General features: G+C 42.1%; 1 protein-coding gene across 4 annotated transcripts in view; it reads left to right on the forward strand.

Annotated features, from left to right (window-relative positions):
- Nucleotides 1-14936, forward strand: part of LOC107385446 (ataxin-7) — a 50093-nt gene that overhangs the window by 24943 nt on the left and 10214 nt on the right. For all 4 annotated transcript variants that reach the window (XM_070549352.1, XM_070549353.1, XM_070549354.1 and 1 more), the window contains one exon: nt 404-508. In XM_070549352.1, coding sequence (XP_070405453.1) covers nt 404-508 — 105 coding nt within the window. The remainder of the gene's footprint in view (nt 1-403; nt 509-14936) is intronic.

The following is a 14936-nucleotide window of genomic DNA, read 5'->3' on the forward strand; positions in this document are numbered from 1 at the left end:
ATGCACTAAATATTTCTAAAGTCCAAACCACTTAAAAGTGACACCAGAGGCAAAATATCTTTAATTTCTGTGTTTATTGATGGTAAGTCTGTGACAGCAGGTAAACCTTTTGTTTTATTTTTTGAACATTTTTTATATTTCAGTTTTATGTCTATATTGTCTCACTTTTCTGTTCCAGATCACTCCAAGATACATGCAGACTTCCTTATGAAGACTGGTTTTCTTTCACAGCACAAGTTCTAACTGACCTTCACGATCCAATTTTCTCCTAGTTGATAATAAAAATGATCTAATAAGTTTTAATATGCCTAACTGGGGCACCTGCTGGCTGGTGCATGATGGTCAATGTATTGTTCTTCATGAGTTGTGCCCTATTTCATTTCAACTCTTCCACTGTTTACAGACATGCCCATATTTGGTCAATGTCCCGCACAAGATGACTTCTACCTGGTGATGTGCAGCCACTGTGGTCATGTCGTCAAGCCACAAGCCTTCCAAGCACATTACGGTACGTTCTATTCTATTCTATTCTATTCTATTCTATTACACTCAACACAAATACAAATGCAACACCTTTGTTTCCGCTCCGATTTTTCATGAGATGGACTTAAAGATCTAAAATTCATTCCAGATACACAATATTACCATTTTTTTCAAACATTGTTCACAAATCAGTCTAAATGTGTGATAGTGAGCACTTCTGCTTTGCTGAGATAATCCATCCCACCTCACAGGTGTGCCATATCAAGATGCTGATCTGACATCATGAGTAGTGCACAGGTGTACCTTAGACTGCCCACAATAAAAGGCCACCCTGGAATGTGCAGTTTTGTCTCACAGCAAAATGCCACAGATGCCACAAGCATTGTGGGAGTGTGCAATTGGCATGCTGACAGCAGGAATGTCAACCAGATCTAATGCTCGTGCACTGAATGTTCATTGCTCCACCATAAGCCGTCTCCAAAGGCGTTTCAGAGAATATGGCAGTACATCCAACCGGCCTCACAACCGCAGGCGACGTGTAACCACACCAGCCCAGGACCTCCACATCCAGCAGGTTCACCTCCAAGATCATCTGAGACCAGCCACTTAGACAGCTGCTGAAACAACTGGTTTGCATAACCAAACAATTTCTGCACAAACTGTCAAAAGTCGTCTCAGGGAAGCTCAACTGCATGCTCGTCATCCTCACTGGGGTCTTTACCTGACTCCAGTGTTCTCTTCACAGGTGAATCTTGGTTTACATTGTTCAGGGCAGATGGCAGACAGCGTGTGTGGTGTCGTGTGGGTGAGCGCTTTGCTGATGTCAATGTTGTGAATTGAGTGGCCCATGGTGGTGGTGGGGTTATGGTATGGACAGGCATCTGTTATGGACGAAGAACACAGGTGCATTTTATTGATGGCATTTTGAATGCACAGAGATACCGTGATGAGATCCTGAGGCCCATTGTTGTGCCATACATCCATGAACATCACCTCATGTTTTAGCAAGATAATGCACGGCCCCATGTTGCAAGAATCTGTACACAATTCTTGGAAGCTGATAATGTTCCAGTTCTTGCATGGCCAGCATACTCACCGGACATGTCACCCGTTTGCATGTTTGGGATGTGCTTGACTGGCGTATACGACAGCGTGTACCAGTTCCCACTAATATCCAACAACTTCGCACAGCCATTGAAGAGGAGTGGACCAACATTCCACAGGCCACAATTGACAATCTGATAAACTCTATGCGAAGATGTGTTGCACTGCATGAGGCATATGGTGGTCACACCAGATACTGACCGGTTCTGAGTCCCCAGACCCCCAATAAAGCAAAAAACTGCACATTCCAACGTGGCCTTTTATTGTGGGCAGTCTAAGGTACACCTGTGCACTACCCATGATGTCAGATCAGCATCTTGATGTGGCACACCTGTGAGTTGGGATGGATTATCTCAGCAAAGCACAGATGCTCACTGTCACACATTTAGACTGATTTGTGAACAATGTTTGAGAGAAATGGTGATATTGTGTATCTGGAATGAATTTTAGATCTTTAAGTCCATCTCATGAAAAATCAGAGCAGAAACAAAGGTGTTGCATTTATATTTTTGTTGCGTGTTTATTATATTATATTATATTATATTATATTATATTATATTATATTATATAGGATAGGGATGCTCCGATCAGTTTTTTTGCTGCAGCTCACCAATGCCAATTACTAAGAGTGTCGATCACTGATACCGATCACATGGATTGGGCATACATGGTATGATCGGCTTTGAAAGGCGTAGATCGGAATTTGCCAATCACATGTTTTTCACGGAAATCAGCACATTTTTTTTTGTTGGCCGATCAAATTGAACATCCCTAATATTGTATTAAATTACCACATTAAAAGTGTTTTTTTTAATTGTTGAATGTAAAATAGCCACTTGTCTGCAAAGTCTTCCTCATTATTGTGAGGATGAATTAAGGGTTTTCCAGAGATGCCTGCCCTCTTTTTTTGTTAACAAAACAATGCACTGTATTATTATTTTCTTATTGAGATTCAAATACTGCAAGTTCCCACAAACTATTTCTTACTAAATACTTATAACAGTGCAAGTATTTGAGACTCTGATTTCCTTTTGCAGTTGTACTAATAAACAACAACAACAAAAAAGATTTTCTTGTAAATTCAAACATAATGCATAATTTAAATGTAGACAAACTGCACTACTGCAAAGGGATTGCTTGATTTGGTTTTTCGTGCAGCCTCAAATGCTCCTTGGAGAATTAGCCTGAGGCACAAAACACTCAGTTGCATTCACAGCAAACGTGCTGCCCTTTTGTGAATTTAGTCTACAGTTGTAAAGTTCAAACAAAAAATCAGTTGTTTTATTTTTAGATCTATGTAACGCTGGATGAATTCTCAGTATTGGAGGGTATTATAAGTAGCATCTTTTTTATATTTACCTAAAAAATGTTATTTGACCTTATAATGTATGAAATTGATCACTTTGATTTAAAACACCCTTTTATTGGATGCTTTAAACTAGTGTTGTCAAAAAATTGATACCTAGATATAAATCGATACTAAAAGTGGTATCTAAATTAGATATTCCATCCCTGTGGTATCGATATTATGGACTATTATACACAGCCTTCTTCAATTACACCGACACGTACGACAGCCAGATGCCTTAAAGCAGCCTCCGCCTCCCAGACAAACAGAAGAAGAAGACGCCGCATGGCTACATTGCAAATTCCCACGCGAGTTGTCTCCAATCCAAGTTTTGTCTGCCAAATAAATAAACAAAAACATAAACAGCGAATTTGGGAGGCGCTTCACAGCCCAACTTCATTAGCATACCAAGTCCGACACGTAGTTGTATATTCACGCTTATGTGCTTAAAGGAAACTCCCGTTTATTGCAACCCGGACTTAATTTCTAGCATGCAGTACGTTTGTTTACTCACGCTGACAACTTTGGTGCTACTTGGATTCCCCGGGGTATTTAGATCCATCGGCAAATCGCCGTCAGCGTATATCCATATAACGGGTGCGGACGGGCACCCATGGTGCAGCCTCGAAATAAGACATTATCTGCACCAAAACATCTTCATGTCGAAAGGTTTTGTTAGGAATCATTAACGTGATTTCCCTGTTCATTTGGAGCGGGTCTGGGATTTCTAGGCGTAAACAGACTAGCTGCGGCTAATCAAACCGGCGCTTTTAATGACGTCACTGCCGTGCGCCAGTCTGTTTTTATTAAGATTACCGGTAGATGTACCTTTGTCCTACTGTGGAGAAATTCGTTTTCTCCCTTTATTGACCAACAGAGTTGTTCAAAAGTACAGAACAAAACATATGGCATTACAGCTTATGACAAAAATGCACCTTAAACAGAGTTTAAGCAGCAAAACATCACTCTGCAAATAGTGTATATATAGTGAGACAATTCATGATTTAAAGTGTTAACTTTCACCAGTTTTTGTATGCACGTTTTAAAAAATGCTGATACTTGAAAGGTTTAAGCACTTAATACACTTAATTCTTAACATTTAATTTTTGCAATATAAATTGAGGAATAGGGATGGGTACCTTTGACATTTGAATCGATCCGGTACTAATTCCCGGTACCTACGAGTCGATACCGGTACTTAACGGTACCAATTTTCGATACTTTTGAGTGTTTATTATTTTAATTCTCTTTTATAATTAAATATATATTTTTCTCAATATATAATCATATTTGATAAATATCACGATAAATAACATACAAGTTTGTATTTTAACATCGTCCTTGTAGTTTTATAAGCTGATAATTAAACTGAAGCAAACATCTTTACTGTGAACTAAATTTACTGTGTATCTTCATTCCTTTTGCCGTCCTTTTTCAATTGATTTTTCCTACTGGGAAGTTAGAATTTCCGAGGAGAAAGCGAACGCACCATTAGCTGATAACAACGGTGGCAATGGAAGCTAACATATCAAACTAACGTTATCTTTAACAGTTTATTTAGCTGCTGGAGCAGATTAAAACGATGATGCCTCAAACTTAGATCGTTGTCACTGGTTTTACCTTCACCCAATCACCCGTCGCATTTAGTAAAGTAAAGCCAAACTTTAGAGCGCGTTCATGTTCTTCTAGTCGGAAATTCGGAGTTCCGAGGAGAAAGCGAACGCACCATTAGCGAAACGGAAGCTAACAAATCAAGGTAACGTTATCTTAAACATTTTATTTACCTACTGGAGCAGATTAAGATGAGGATGTCTTACTTAGATCGTTGTCTGTCGCTAGTTTCATCACCCAGTTACCCATCACATTTAGTGAAGTGGACCCAAGCTTTAGCGTGCGTTCTTTCTACCATGCTTGCTCTGTTTACAACGGGCTCGCAGGGACCGGCGACATAACGCTCTTGCGCATGCGCAACTGTCTTGGCAGTACCGAAACGAGGCACCGTTTGAAATGACGTGAATCGGTGTTCGGCCGGTACTATGGAATTCGGTCGGTACCTTAAAAAGTACCGAATTCGGTACTCATCCCTATTGAGGAATGTTATTTTTTGAATAAACTTGTTCGTTAAATGGGTGTTTTTAAATAGTACCGAAATCGAGTATCGAGTTTTTTTTCTTTCAAGTATCGAATTGAATGAAATTTTAGTATCATGACAACCCTACTTTAAACTCTTCATGCAGAGTGGGGAAATCAGAAGATAAATAAGTTTTTAGTTTGAACCAGACAGCTGCACTATAAAGCTGTCAGCGTTTAATTTGTGTTCTAGTTTTTACAATAGCATTTAAAAAAAAACTTTTTATAACATTAAATATGTAAATATTGATAATACATCAAAACTTGTAACTTGTTTTTGTCTACTTTTCCTCATCATGCCACTCATGTCTGGTCATTTTTGACCTTTTTAAATTCGTCCCAGTGCTGTAGAGTTTTTCCATATTCCAGTCTAATCCAGTCAGATTTTTAACAGCATTGTGGATGGGATGTGTGCATATGCACATACATTTCCACCTCTTGATGCTTAAGTTGAATTTGTGACTGACTGCCGTGCTAAACCAAATACAAACTCTGTGAATGTAGTGATTACATCAGTGTTGATCTTAAACTTGACAGTGTTCACAGCGAGTTCACTAACTCCCACAGCTGTTGAAGCAATGTCTTCACTCTCACTGTGAATTGTAGTTTAGAGTGCCTCCTACTTAAAGTAGCTTTATTTTAGGGGGTTTTGTTTTTTTATATTAACATTTAATGCTTCTTAATCTTGCATTTACTCTGAAGTGTGACATCTGTTACAGTTGTCAGGTTTGGCCACAAGAGGGCAGTAATGCGGCACATTAGCCTGGAGAAATTCTCTTTGTTACTGTCAATAATGCTCATTGAACACCTCCCACAATGTTAAGGAACACAACTGTCTTGGATAGATTACTGCTTGTGTTCACAAACATCTTGAGTTTTCAAACCTGCCAAAGCATTTGCCTTATATAACTGAGACATGGAGATAATACAAGAGGATTTTACCCTGCCTGTGAATTAAAACTGCAATGACAAGAAAAAGTAGGTTACCGCAAGCCAGCGCCAATAATGAGCAGTGGTTTTACAAGGATTCAGGGGTTTTATTAGCATTTGTTTCAGCTTGAATAATTTTTTAAACCTGTTGTCTGTTGGATAGCACCAATCCAATTTTTTTATCCTAGTAACAATTTTTATTCCTTAAATCTGAGAATGTTTACCATCATTATGTCTGAATCCTTCAGTCTGGCCAACTAAGGTCTAAAGATTTTAAAATGGCAACAAGAACACAATTCTAAAAATTGTGATTTTCATTCTGAAGACTAGCGTTAGGCAGCATTATTTTTTTTAAATACTGTAATATTTTACTGTAATATCTAATGTCATGGTCTTGAAAGACTTCTTTGAAAGAATTCTTATTATATGTTGATCGTTGTTGTAACCTTTTTTTATGTAATTAAAGTTGCAACAAATACATGTTTTTAGTCATTACTATACATCATCCACTGGAATCCATTAGGGATGTTCCACTTAAAGATAAACTTGATGCAGTTTATCTTTACACTTCTTCTCAAATAGCATAGCATAGCATAGCATAGCATAGTTTATTTATATAGCACATTTAAAATGCAGCATGGGAGCTGCCCAAAGTGCTGCACAGGCTAAAACAAAACACACCCATTACAAGGAGCTAAAACAAAGGATAAAAATCTCAATTAAAAGCAGAGAAAACATGAATAATAAGAACACATTAAAACAATGACACAATAAAACACTAAAACGAGTCACTGTCTAAAAGCCAAAGTGTAAAAGTGGGTCTTTAAACGAGATTTAAAAACCGCCAGAGATGGAGCCTGCCGAACTCCAATGGGCAATGAGTTCCATAGCTTTGGGGCAGCATGGACAAATGCTCGTTCACCCCGCGATTTGAGCCTCATCCGCGGCGTGTGCAGCAGCAAAAGGTCAGCCGACCTCAACGAGCGGGTGGGCACATATGGAGTGAGAAGGGCAGAGAGGTAGGAAGGTGCCAGGTCACTGAGTGCTTTAAAAACAAAAGTCAGTAACTTAAACTGCACTCTGAAAATGACAAGGAGCCAGTGAAGATGTGCCAGGACAGGGGTAATGTGGCTACGTCGGTGTGTACCCGTCAAGAACCTGGCAGCAGCGTTCTGAACAACCTGCTAAATCTCTTACTCTCCACTGTTTTCTCTATGATTTAGTGAGTTGGACACCATTGGACACACAGATGACGCTAGTATATGTTGATTAATACTCCCAATGCAGTTTTCTCTCCATCAAATCTAGTAGTTACGGTCAGCAAGTCATGGAGTGGTTACTCCTGAATGTTCCCCAGATTCTTGTTCTCTTGCATTTGTCTAAAAACCTCCACTAATAACATGTTTTGGACTGAAAGCAGCCATTGGACCATCTGTTTGTAGGTCTTGCCGAACCACACACTTCCCTGGGTCCTCCATTCATTACGCACTCGTGCATTTAGCAACAGAACACCACTGGTGTGAGAGGTTCTCCGCTCAATATCGGAGAAGGATAAACATACGGCTGCTACTTTTTTTTTAATTTTTTTTTTTTTATACGTGTCCTGTCTGGCTGTGAAGCAAGCAGAATTGATGTCTGAATGCTGGTAACAAGCCTTACAGTTTTACTCTCAGGTGGAGCATCAGAGCATCTGCTTTTAATGTCTCAGGTGGAGCATCAAAGAGTCTGCTTTTAATGTCGCACCTGATATTTAAAACTTTATTGTTATTGTTTTTGAATGCTTTGTAATTTCGACCAGACACGGAGACAGAGGTGAAAGAGAAAGGAAAAGAGAAAAGGTGGGGAGAGAGGGGGTTAGGTGGGGGGGGGATTCAACAAAAATAAACAATAATGAACAAGAGTCTGCTTCTAGACCTGCAAAATGAGACGAGAAAAAAGCAAAACATAACAAAAAAATGGGACACAACACCAATATAACAAAATCAAGCTATCACTGCGTCAACTTGATGAAGAAATATATAATCAATCATTGTTTAACTAAACAGTCACACGATAATATACCACAGTGCATTGAGTGCCCACCATAGTCTTAAGACATGTGTTGAACGTGCCCAAGCCCATACTTATGAGAGCACCATGTGAGCACCTGTGTGTGTACACGCGCTTGTTTATGTAAGGTTTATCTATAGGAGCGTCCAATAGAGAGTGTGAGGGACCACAGATCTGCCCCCCAAAGACGCGTAGGAGACGGGGGGGAGCTCCAAGTCCCAGAGATCCAGGCGCTGCCCCAGAACACAGGAACCCCAAGGAGCCCGCAACCAGAAAGGCCCCCGGCCCCCTCGAGAGGCACAGAGGATCGCCCCGGGGGGCCACAACCAGCAGCCGGCAGAGCCCCGGGAGATATCAGCGGCAAGTCCTCAGGCCTGCCCGCAGCCTCCCACCCCCTAGCCGGCCGAGTCCGGGACCCAGCGACCCGGGACCCAGGGGCGACCACCCCCGCCGGGGACCCAGCAGAGCCCAGGGACCCAGACCCCCCCAGGCCGCCACCGGGATTGATCAGGCAGATGCCAAAAATCTTAAACTCCCTGACCCGGGAGCCACGAACACTCAGGCAGACCAAGGCATCACACCCACACCAGGTGTGACAGGGGGGAGGGGAGACGAAGATCTATATCATCAAAGGAGGTCCCAGGAGAAGGGAGGAGTCAAAGGCCCCACCTGACATATACAGTCATACACAAACACAGTCACACACTCCCTCCCTCATGCTCACACATGCACATACAACCAAAGACTTACAAAAATACACGCCGGACACCCATTCATGCTCCCCATACACACCCTATTCACTCTGGTCCCGGTAATGCTGCACATGGGGTACAACCACCACCGGTTACCAGAGTTTGACCCTTTCTGCTGGGGTGCTGATGAGCAGGCTCCCCCGCCCACCGCCGAGCACAGCAACCCACCACCCCAGACCCCAACCAGACAGCCAGATCTCCCTCCTAGTCTCCAGCCCCAGGCAGCCAAGCAACAACAGAGGTGTGCTAAGACCCCCTGGTCTCCCTCCACCTGCTCCAACATAGTGTTGTGTGTTAATGAGGTGTATTCTATTGCTGTGGTGAGCGGGCAGTGCGGGCATTTTCTGGCCTATGCCAGCTGATGCCACTGCACCACCCTACTTGCACCCACAGCCCTTGGTGTCTAAATGCAGTTTAAAATTCGAAGTGGGCACCGGCACTCGGGAGGAGGCTGAGAACTCCCCCTGCCAAGTGCCGTTGAATGTGCTCACTCCCAAGGCCCTAAGTGTATGTTTGCGTGGAATGTCATCGGTGGAAGTGCATAAGGTGCAAATAAAATTGGGGGGCAGGAAGCCACAGGAATGCGGAAATGGGGTCCATACCCGCACTCCTCGACTTGTCCACCCCCCAAGGTCCTATGTGCATGTTTGTGTGATGATGTGAGGGAGCAGGAGGAGAGAAATAAACGGGGATGGGGAGGAATGGCTGGTAGGGCTTAGCCCTCCAGGGAGCCAGCTCCCCCACTGACCCCAATAGGCACCTCCGTTGTCATACCGCCGCCCAGGGCATGGAGACCCCAGCCCATCCTGCCAGGGCCCAAAGCAGCAGCATCACAGAGCCCCACAGAGCCCGAGGGAGCCGACCCAGCCCCACCCCAGCAGAATATCTATGCCCATCCCTGCATTTGCACAACTTCCAGAATATATAAGACATAAGACATCCAGGTAAGGTTGGGTCCTCCCCCTCCTGGACCTCCCCCTCCCCTGTGATGGGACAACAGAGGAGCCAGGGCCTGCCCTACGCCCCTGAACCCGGGCCAGGTACTTCTGCGTATTCCTGCCTTCTTCCCGGCAGCGTACATGTAGGGACCCGACCCCCAAGGCCCAGCCCAGATCCCCACACGGGGCCGGCCACCCCAACACCCCGAGCCCCCAGGCCCCCACCCAGACCCACCCAGGGGCAATGCAGCCGCCAGGCAGTGACCCATGGCCGCCGCCAAGACCTCCAAGGGGCTCCACTCACAACCGCCAGCAGTACACCCCCCGAGGCAACCCAAGCACCTCCAGAGGGGGGGAACGGCCCCCCAGTGCCAGACATCCCCAGTGAACCCATCCCCAGGGAACATCCAGATACTCCAAACTCAGACCCTCCACCCCCCCACCCACATCATCCCGCAGGACATCATCAACGGCCCCCCATCACCGCCATGTGATGAAACCGATCAAAGGAGCCCAGAGAGATTTATTTGAAGTGGAAGCAGAGGCTAAATCAAGTGCAATATGATCTAACAAAAGATTTCTATACTGGTTAATGCAGAGATTTTCTCTATTTTTCCAATTCAAGAGGATAGTTTTCTTAGCGATGCATATGGCAGTCAGAACCACGTAAACCAAAGATTTTTCAATCGGGACATCATCCAGGTTTCCCAGTAAACAAAGAGAGGGGGTGATTGGGATATGACATTTCAGAGACTTTGACAGGTCTTCACATACTCTACCCCAAAATTCCTGGACAGGTGGACAGGACCACAGTGCATGAACGTAATTGTCAGGAATGTTGTTTGTGCAGTGTGTACAGATGTCAGACGACACAAACCCCATCTTGAACATCCGATGACCTGTATAGTGTACTCTGTGTAGAACTTTGTACTGAATTAATTGTAAATTGGGGTGTCTGATCATTTTAAAAGTTTTTAAACAAGTTTGGGACCAGAAGTTCTGGTCAAAGCTGACTGATAGATCCACCTCCCATTTTTCAATAGGGATTGCTATTCTATCGTCTATTTTGGACAGTGTCTTATATACTTTAGACAGTAGTTTAGGGGGTTTGAGATTGCAGAAGTCTAAAACCCTTGGCGGGGTTTGTAATTCTATTTTATTGAGCTTAAATTTTTGTTTGACTACAGATTTGATTTGGTGGTATTCTAAAAAGCTATTCTTTTCTATTCCAAATTGGGAGACTATTCTATTAAATGGGATGAAGTCCAATCCTTCATATATGTTTTCCAGGTATAGGATTCCTTTATTTTTCCAGTCCAGAAGGTTCATCATTTTATTATTTTGCAAAATATCAGGATTATTCCAGATAGGTGTGCGTCTGCATGGTACTAGTGAAGACTCTGTCATTTTAAGATACTCCCACCATGCTGTCAGAGAAGTGCTGATACTAATACTTTTGAAGCCTTCATGTTTTCTTACGCTTGAGCTAATAAATGGTAAGTCTGAAAGCTCTATCGTATTGCAAAGTGTCTGTTCTATATCTAACCAGGACTCGTCTAATGGGTTATCTTGCAACCATCTTGGTATATATTGCAGCCTGTTGGCTAAAAAATAATAATAAAAGTTGGGTAGATCCAGTCCTCCTCTGTCTTTGCTCTTCTGAAGCGTTTTTAAGCTAATTCGTGGAGGTTTATCCTGCCAGAGGAATTTGGTAATTGAGGAGTCCAGAGATCTAAACCAGTCAGCTGGTGGTTTGTTTGGGATCATTGAAAATAAGTAATTTATTCTGGGTAAGACCATCATTTTAATTGTAGCAACTCTTCCCATCAGTGATATTGGTAAGGATTTCCATCTAGCAAGATCATCCTCCACTTTCTTTAAAAGTGGGATGTAGTTTAATTTGGTTAGATCTGCTAACTTGGGAGAGACATTAATTCCCAGGTATGTGATATTACCTGACTCCAGTTGAGTATTAAGTAAATTGACAAAAGAGAAATTAATTGGTAGAACTGTTGATTTTAACCAGTTTATAGAGTAATCTGAAACTTTTGAAAAAGAGTTTATCAGTTCTATTGAATGAGACAGAGACGATTGAGAATTCTGGAGGAAGAGTAAAACATCATCTGCATAAAGACTGATCTTATGTTCTATTTTATTACACTTTATCCCTTTAATACCTGTTGTTTGCCTAATTGCTGCTGCTAGTGGTTCGATAAAGATAGCAAACAGTGAGGGGGAGAGTGGGCATCCCTGCCTGGTCCCCCTCTGAAGACAGAAGCTAGCTGATATTTGGTCGTTCGTCCTAACACGTGCAATTGGCGAACTGTATAATGTTTGTAGCCAGTTTATGAAGAAGTTCCCAAAACCAAATTTATGTAAAGTTGCAAATAAGAACTTCCAGTTAACTCTATCAAAAGCCTTTTCTGCATCTAGAGATAATATACTAGTTTCTATGTTTCTACTGTAAGAGAAATCTATCAAATTAAGTAATCTACGCGAATTAGTGGACGACTGTCTACCCTTTATGAAACCAGTTTGGTCAGGGTGTATTAAGAAGGGGGTTACCTTCTCTAATCTTTTTGCCAGGGCTTTACAAATTATTTTGAGATCAACATTAATAAGAGAAATTGGGCGATAGCTGGTTGGAAATGCTGGGTCTTTGCCTGGTTTTAACAAGAGACTAATATTGGCTGAGTTCATGTTTGGCTGTAATCTGCCGCTCTCTTCGATTTCCCTCACCATTCTGAAAAATGTTGGAGCCAAAATGGTCCAGAATTCTTTGTAGAACTCTGCTGGGAACCCGTCTGGACCTGGAGCTTTCCCATTAGTCATGGATTTAAGGGCTTCCTGGAGCTCTGCTGATGTTAGTGGCGAGTCCAGGACTGCAACTTGGCTGTCTGTTAATTTAGGAAGTGTTATCCTATCAAGGAACTCATCGATCTCGTCATCTGATGGGTTTATCTGTGGTGAGTACAAAGTTTGGTAAAAGTCTCTGAAAGTGTTGTTTATTCCTTCAGGGTCATAAACTATATTCCCAGTTGAGTCTTTAACAGCAGATATGGTAGTTTTCTCTTTATTAATTTTTAATTGGCTGGCCAGAAATTTACCGGATTTATTACTATGTTCAAAGTTTTCTATTCGTAGTCTTTGTGCTAAAAATTGTGTTTTTTTGTCAATAATTCCATGAAGTTCTAATTTAGCTTTACGTAATTTGCTCAGTAACTCTTCTTCTGTGGATGTCTCTAAAGACTTAATGATTTCTTCTAACTCCTGGATACGTTTATTTTCTGTTTTTTTCTTATGTGATGAGAAAGAGATTATTTTACCTCTCATCACTGCCTTTCCTGCCTCCCAGAGAATAGATGCTGATGTTCCAGGCAGGTCATTATGTTCTAAATATAAAGCCCACTCCTTTTTAAAAAATTCTATAAAACCTTCATCTTTAAGCAGTGATGTATTAAACCTCCAGTTTTTGCTTGGTGGGATTGCTTTCTTGTTTACTAGAGTTAAAGAAACCGGAGCATGGTCGCTGACAACAATAGGGTGTATCTCAGTGTCTGAAATGTCAGCCAGCAATGAGCTGCTGACTAGAAAATAATCCAAACGTGAATGAGAGTGATGGACGTGTGAGAAAAAAGTATACTCTCTACGGTTAGGATGAAGAGATCGCCATGCATCACAAAGCCCATAATCACTCATGTACTGTTTAACTATATAAGTGGATTGCCAATTGCGCCGAGTCCCAGCTGTACTGAGCCTGTCTAAGGAATGCATCCAAAGATTAAAATCACCTCCAAGTATAAGTGGACAGTCCAAGTGTTCGGAGAGTACAGAGAAAAAATTATGAAAGAATGGAGGGTCATCAATATTTGGACAGTATATGCTCACAATACATAAGCGTTGGTTCTGTATAGTTATTTTTAACATTATAAATCTACCTTCTGGATCAGAAACTGTGTCCAGTACTGTGAAATTGATGTTTTTGTGTATTAAAATAGCTACCCCTCTTTGCCTAGAGTTATAGCAGGCAGAGAACATGCTGGGAAACTCAGGTGTTTTAAGTTCATCTGCCGATGTGGCAGATCTATGAGTCTCCTGTAATAATATTACGTCTGCTTGCATTCTTTTTAACTGATCAAAAATCTTTAATCTTTTATCTCTTGAGCCAGTTCCATGTACGTTCCATGAGACAAATCTTAGTGCACCCATAGATGTGTGTGTGAGTAGCTAAAATATGACGCCTTCATGTGAATAAGATGGAATAAGTATCTAAATGTATAAAATAGTATGTTAATAAATAACAGAAAAGTAAATAATAATAAGGATTCAACAGTGTTTGTGGTTGTATTATTTGACGCATAAATTATGATATTGTGTTGTGACTTAAATATATCCATGTGTGTGTGTGTGTGTGTGTGTGTGTGTGTGTGTGTGTGTGTGTGTGTGTGTGTGTGTGTGTGTGTGCGTGTTCCTGTGTGTGTGTGTGTGTGGGTCTGTGTGTGCATGTGTGTGTCTGTGTGTGTGCGTGCGTGTGCGTGTGTGTGTGTGTGTGGAGTCTGACGCAGTGTTGGAAAGTTGTGTGGTTGTGCCATACAGGTGTAAAGAAGCAGATAAAAAGAGGAAAGGAAAATACAGAAACAGGTTAAAAAAGAAGAAAGAACTAAAAAGAAAAGGTGATGGGGTGTGAGGTGATGATGAACAGGTGAACTCATCATCTAAAACACGGATCTAGCAGCTGTTTATTACTGACGTGCTCAAACCCAGTGAATCTGATAAGAAAAATAAAGGTCTGACCTGATGTTGGGCTAATACAGCCAGTCTGTCACTCCTCGCTCCTTGTAAAGTTTATTATCCACATAAAGCTTATCCACTGAGATGACAGCTCTCTTCCCATCTTGGATAAACTTTTTACGCAGCGGAAAGAGAACTCTGCGCCGATCCAGGATTTCCTTAGGAAACTGGTCATTAACGCTGAAGTCTTTGCCTTTGAGCTCTCTTCCGTGACTTTTAACCAGATCCTTCTGCTTAAAATGTTCAAATTTAGCCACGATGGGACGAGGTCGTCTGCTGTCCCCTCTTTTAGCTCCAAGGCGATGTACTCGGTCGAAGGTGATGTTTTTTACCGTTTCTTCGGGTATCTTCATTTGGGTCTGGAGAAAGTGTTTAACAGTGCGTTCGCAGTCCTCGGCCCCTCCCACCTCC

The sequence above is a fragment of the Nothobranchius furzeri genome, chromosome 3, assembly GCF_043380555.1.
Source record: "Nothobranchius furzeri strain GRZ-AD chromosome 3, NfurGRZ-RIMD1, whole genome shotgun sequence".
In the NCBI taxonomy this organism is placed as follows: Eukaryota; Metazoa; Chordata; class Actinopteri; order Cyprinodontiformes; family Nothobranchiidae; genus Nothobranchius; species Nothobranchius furzeri.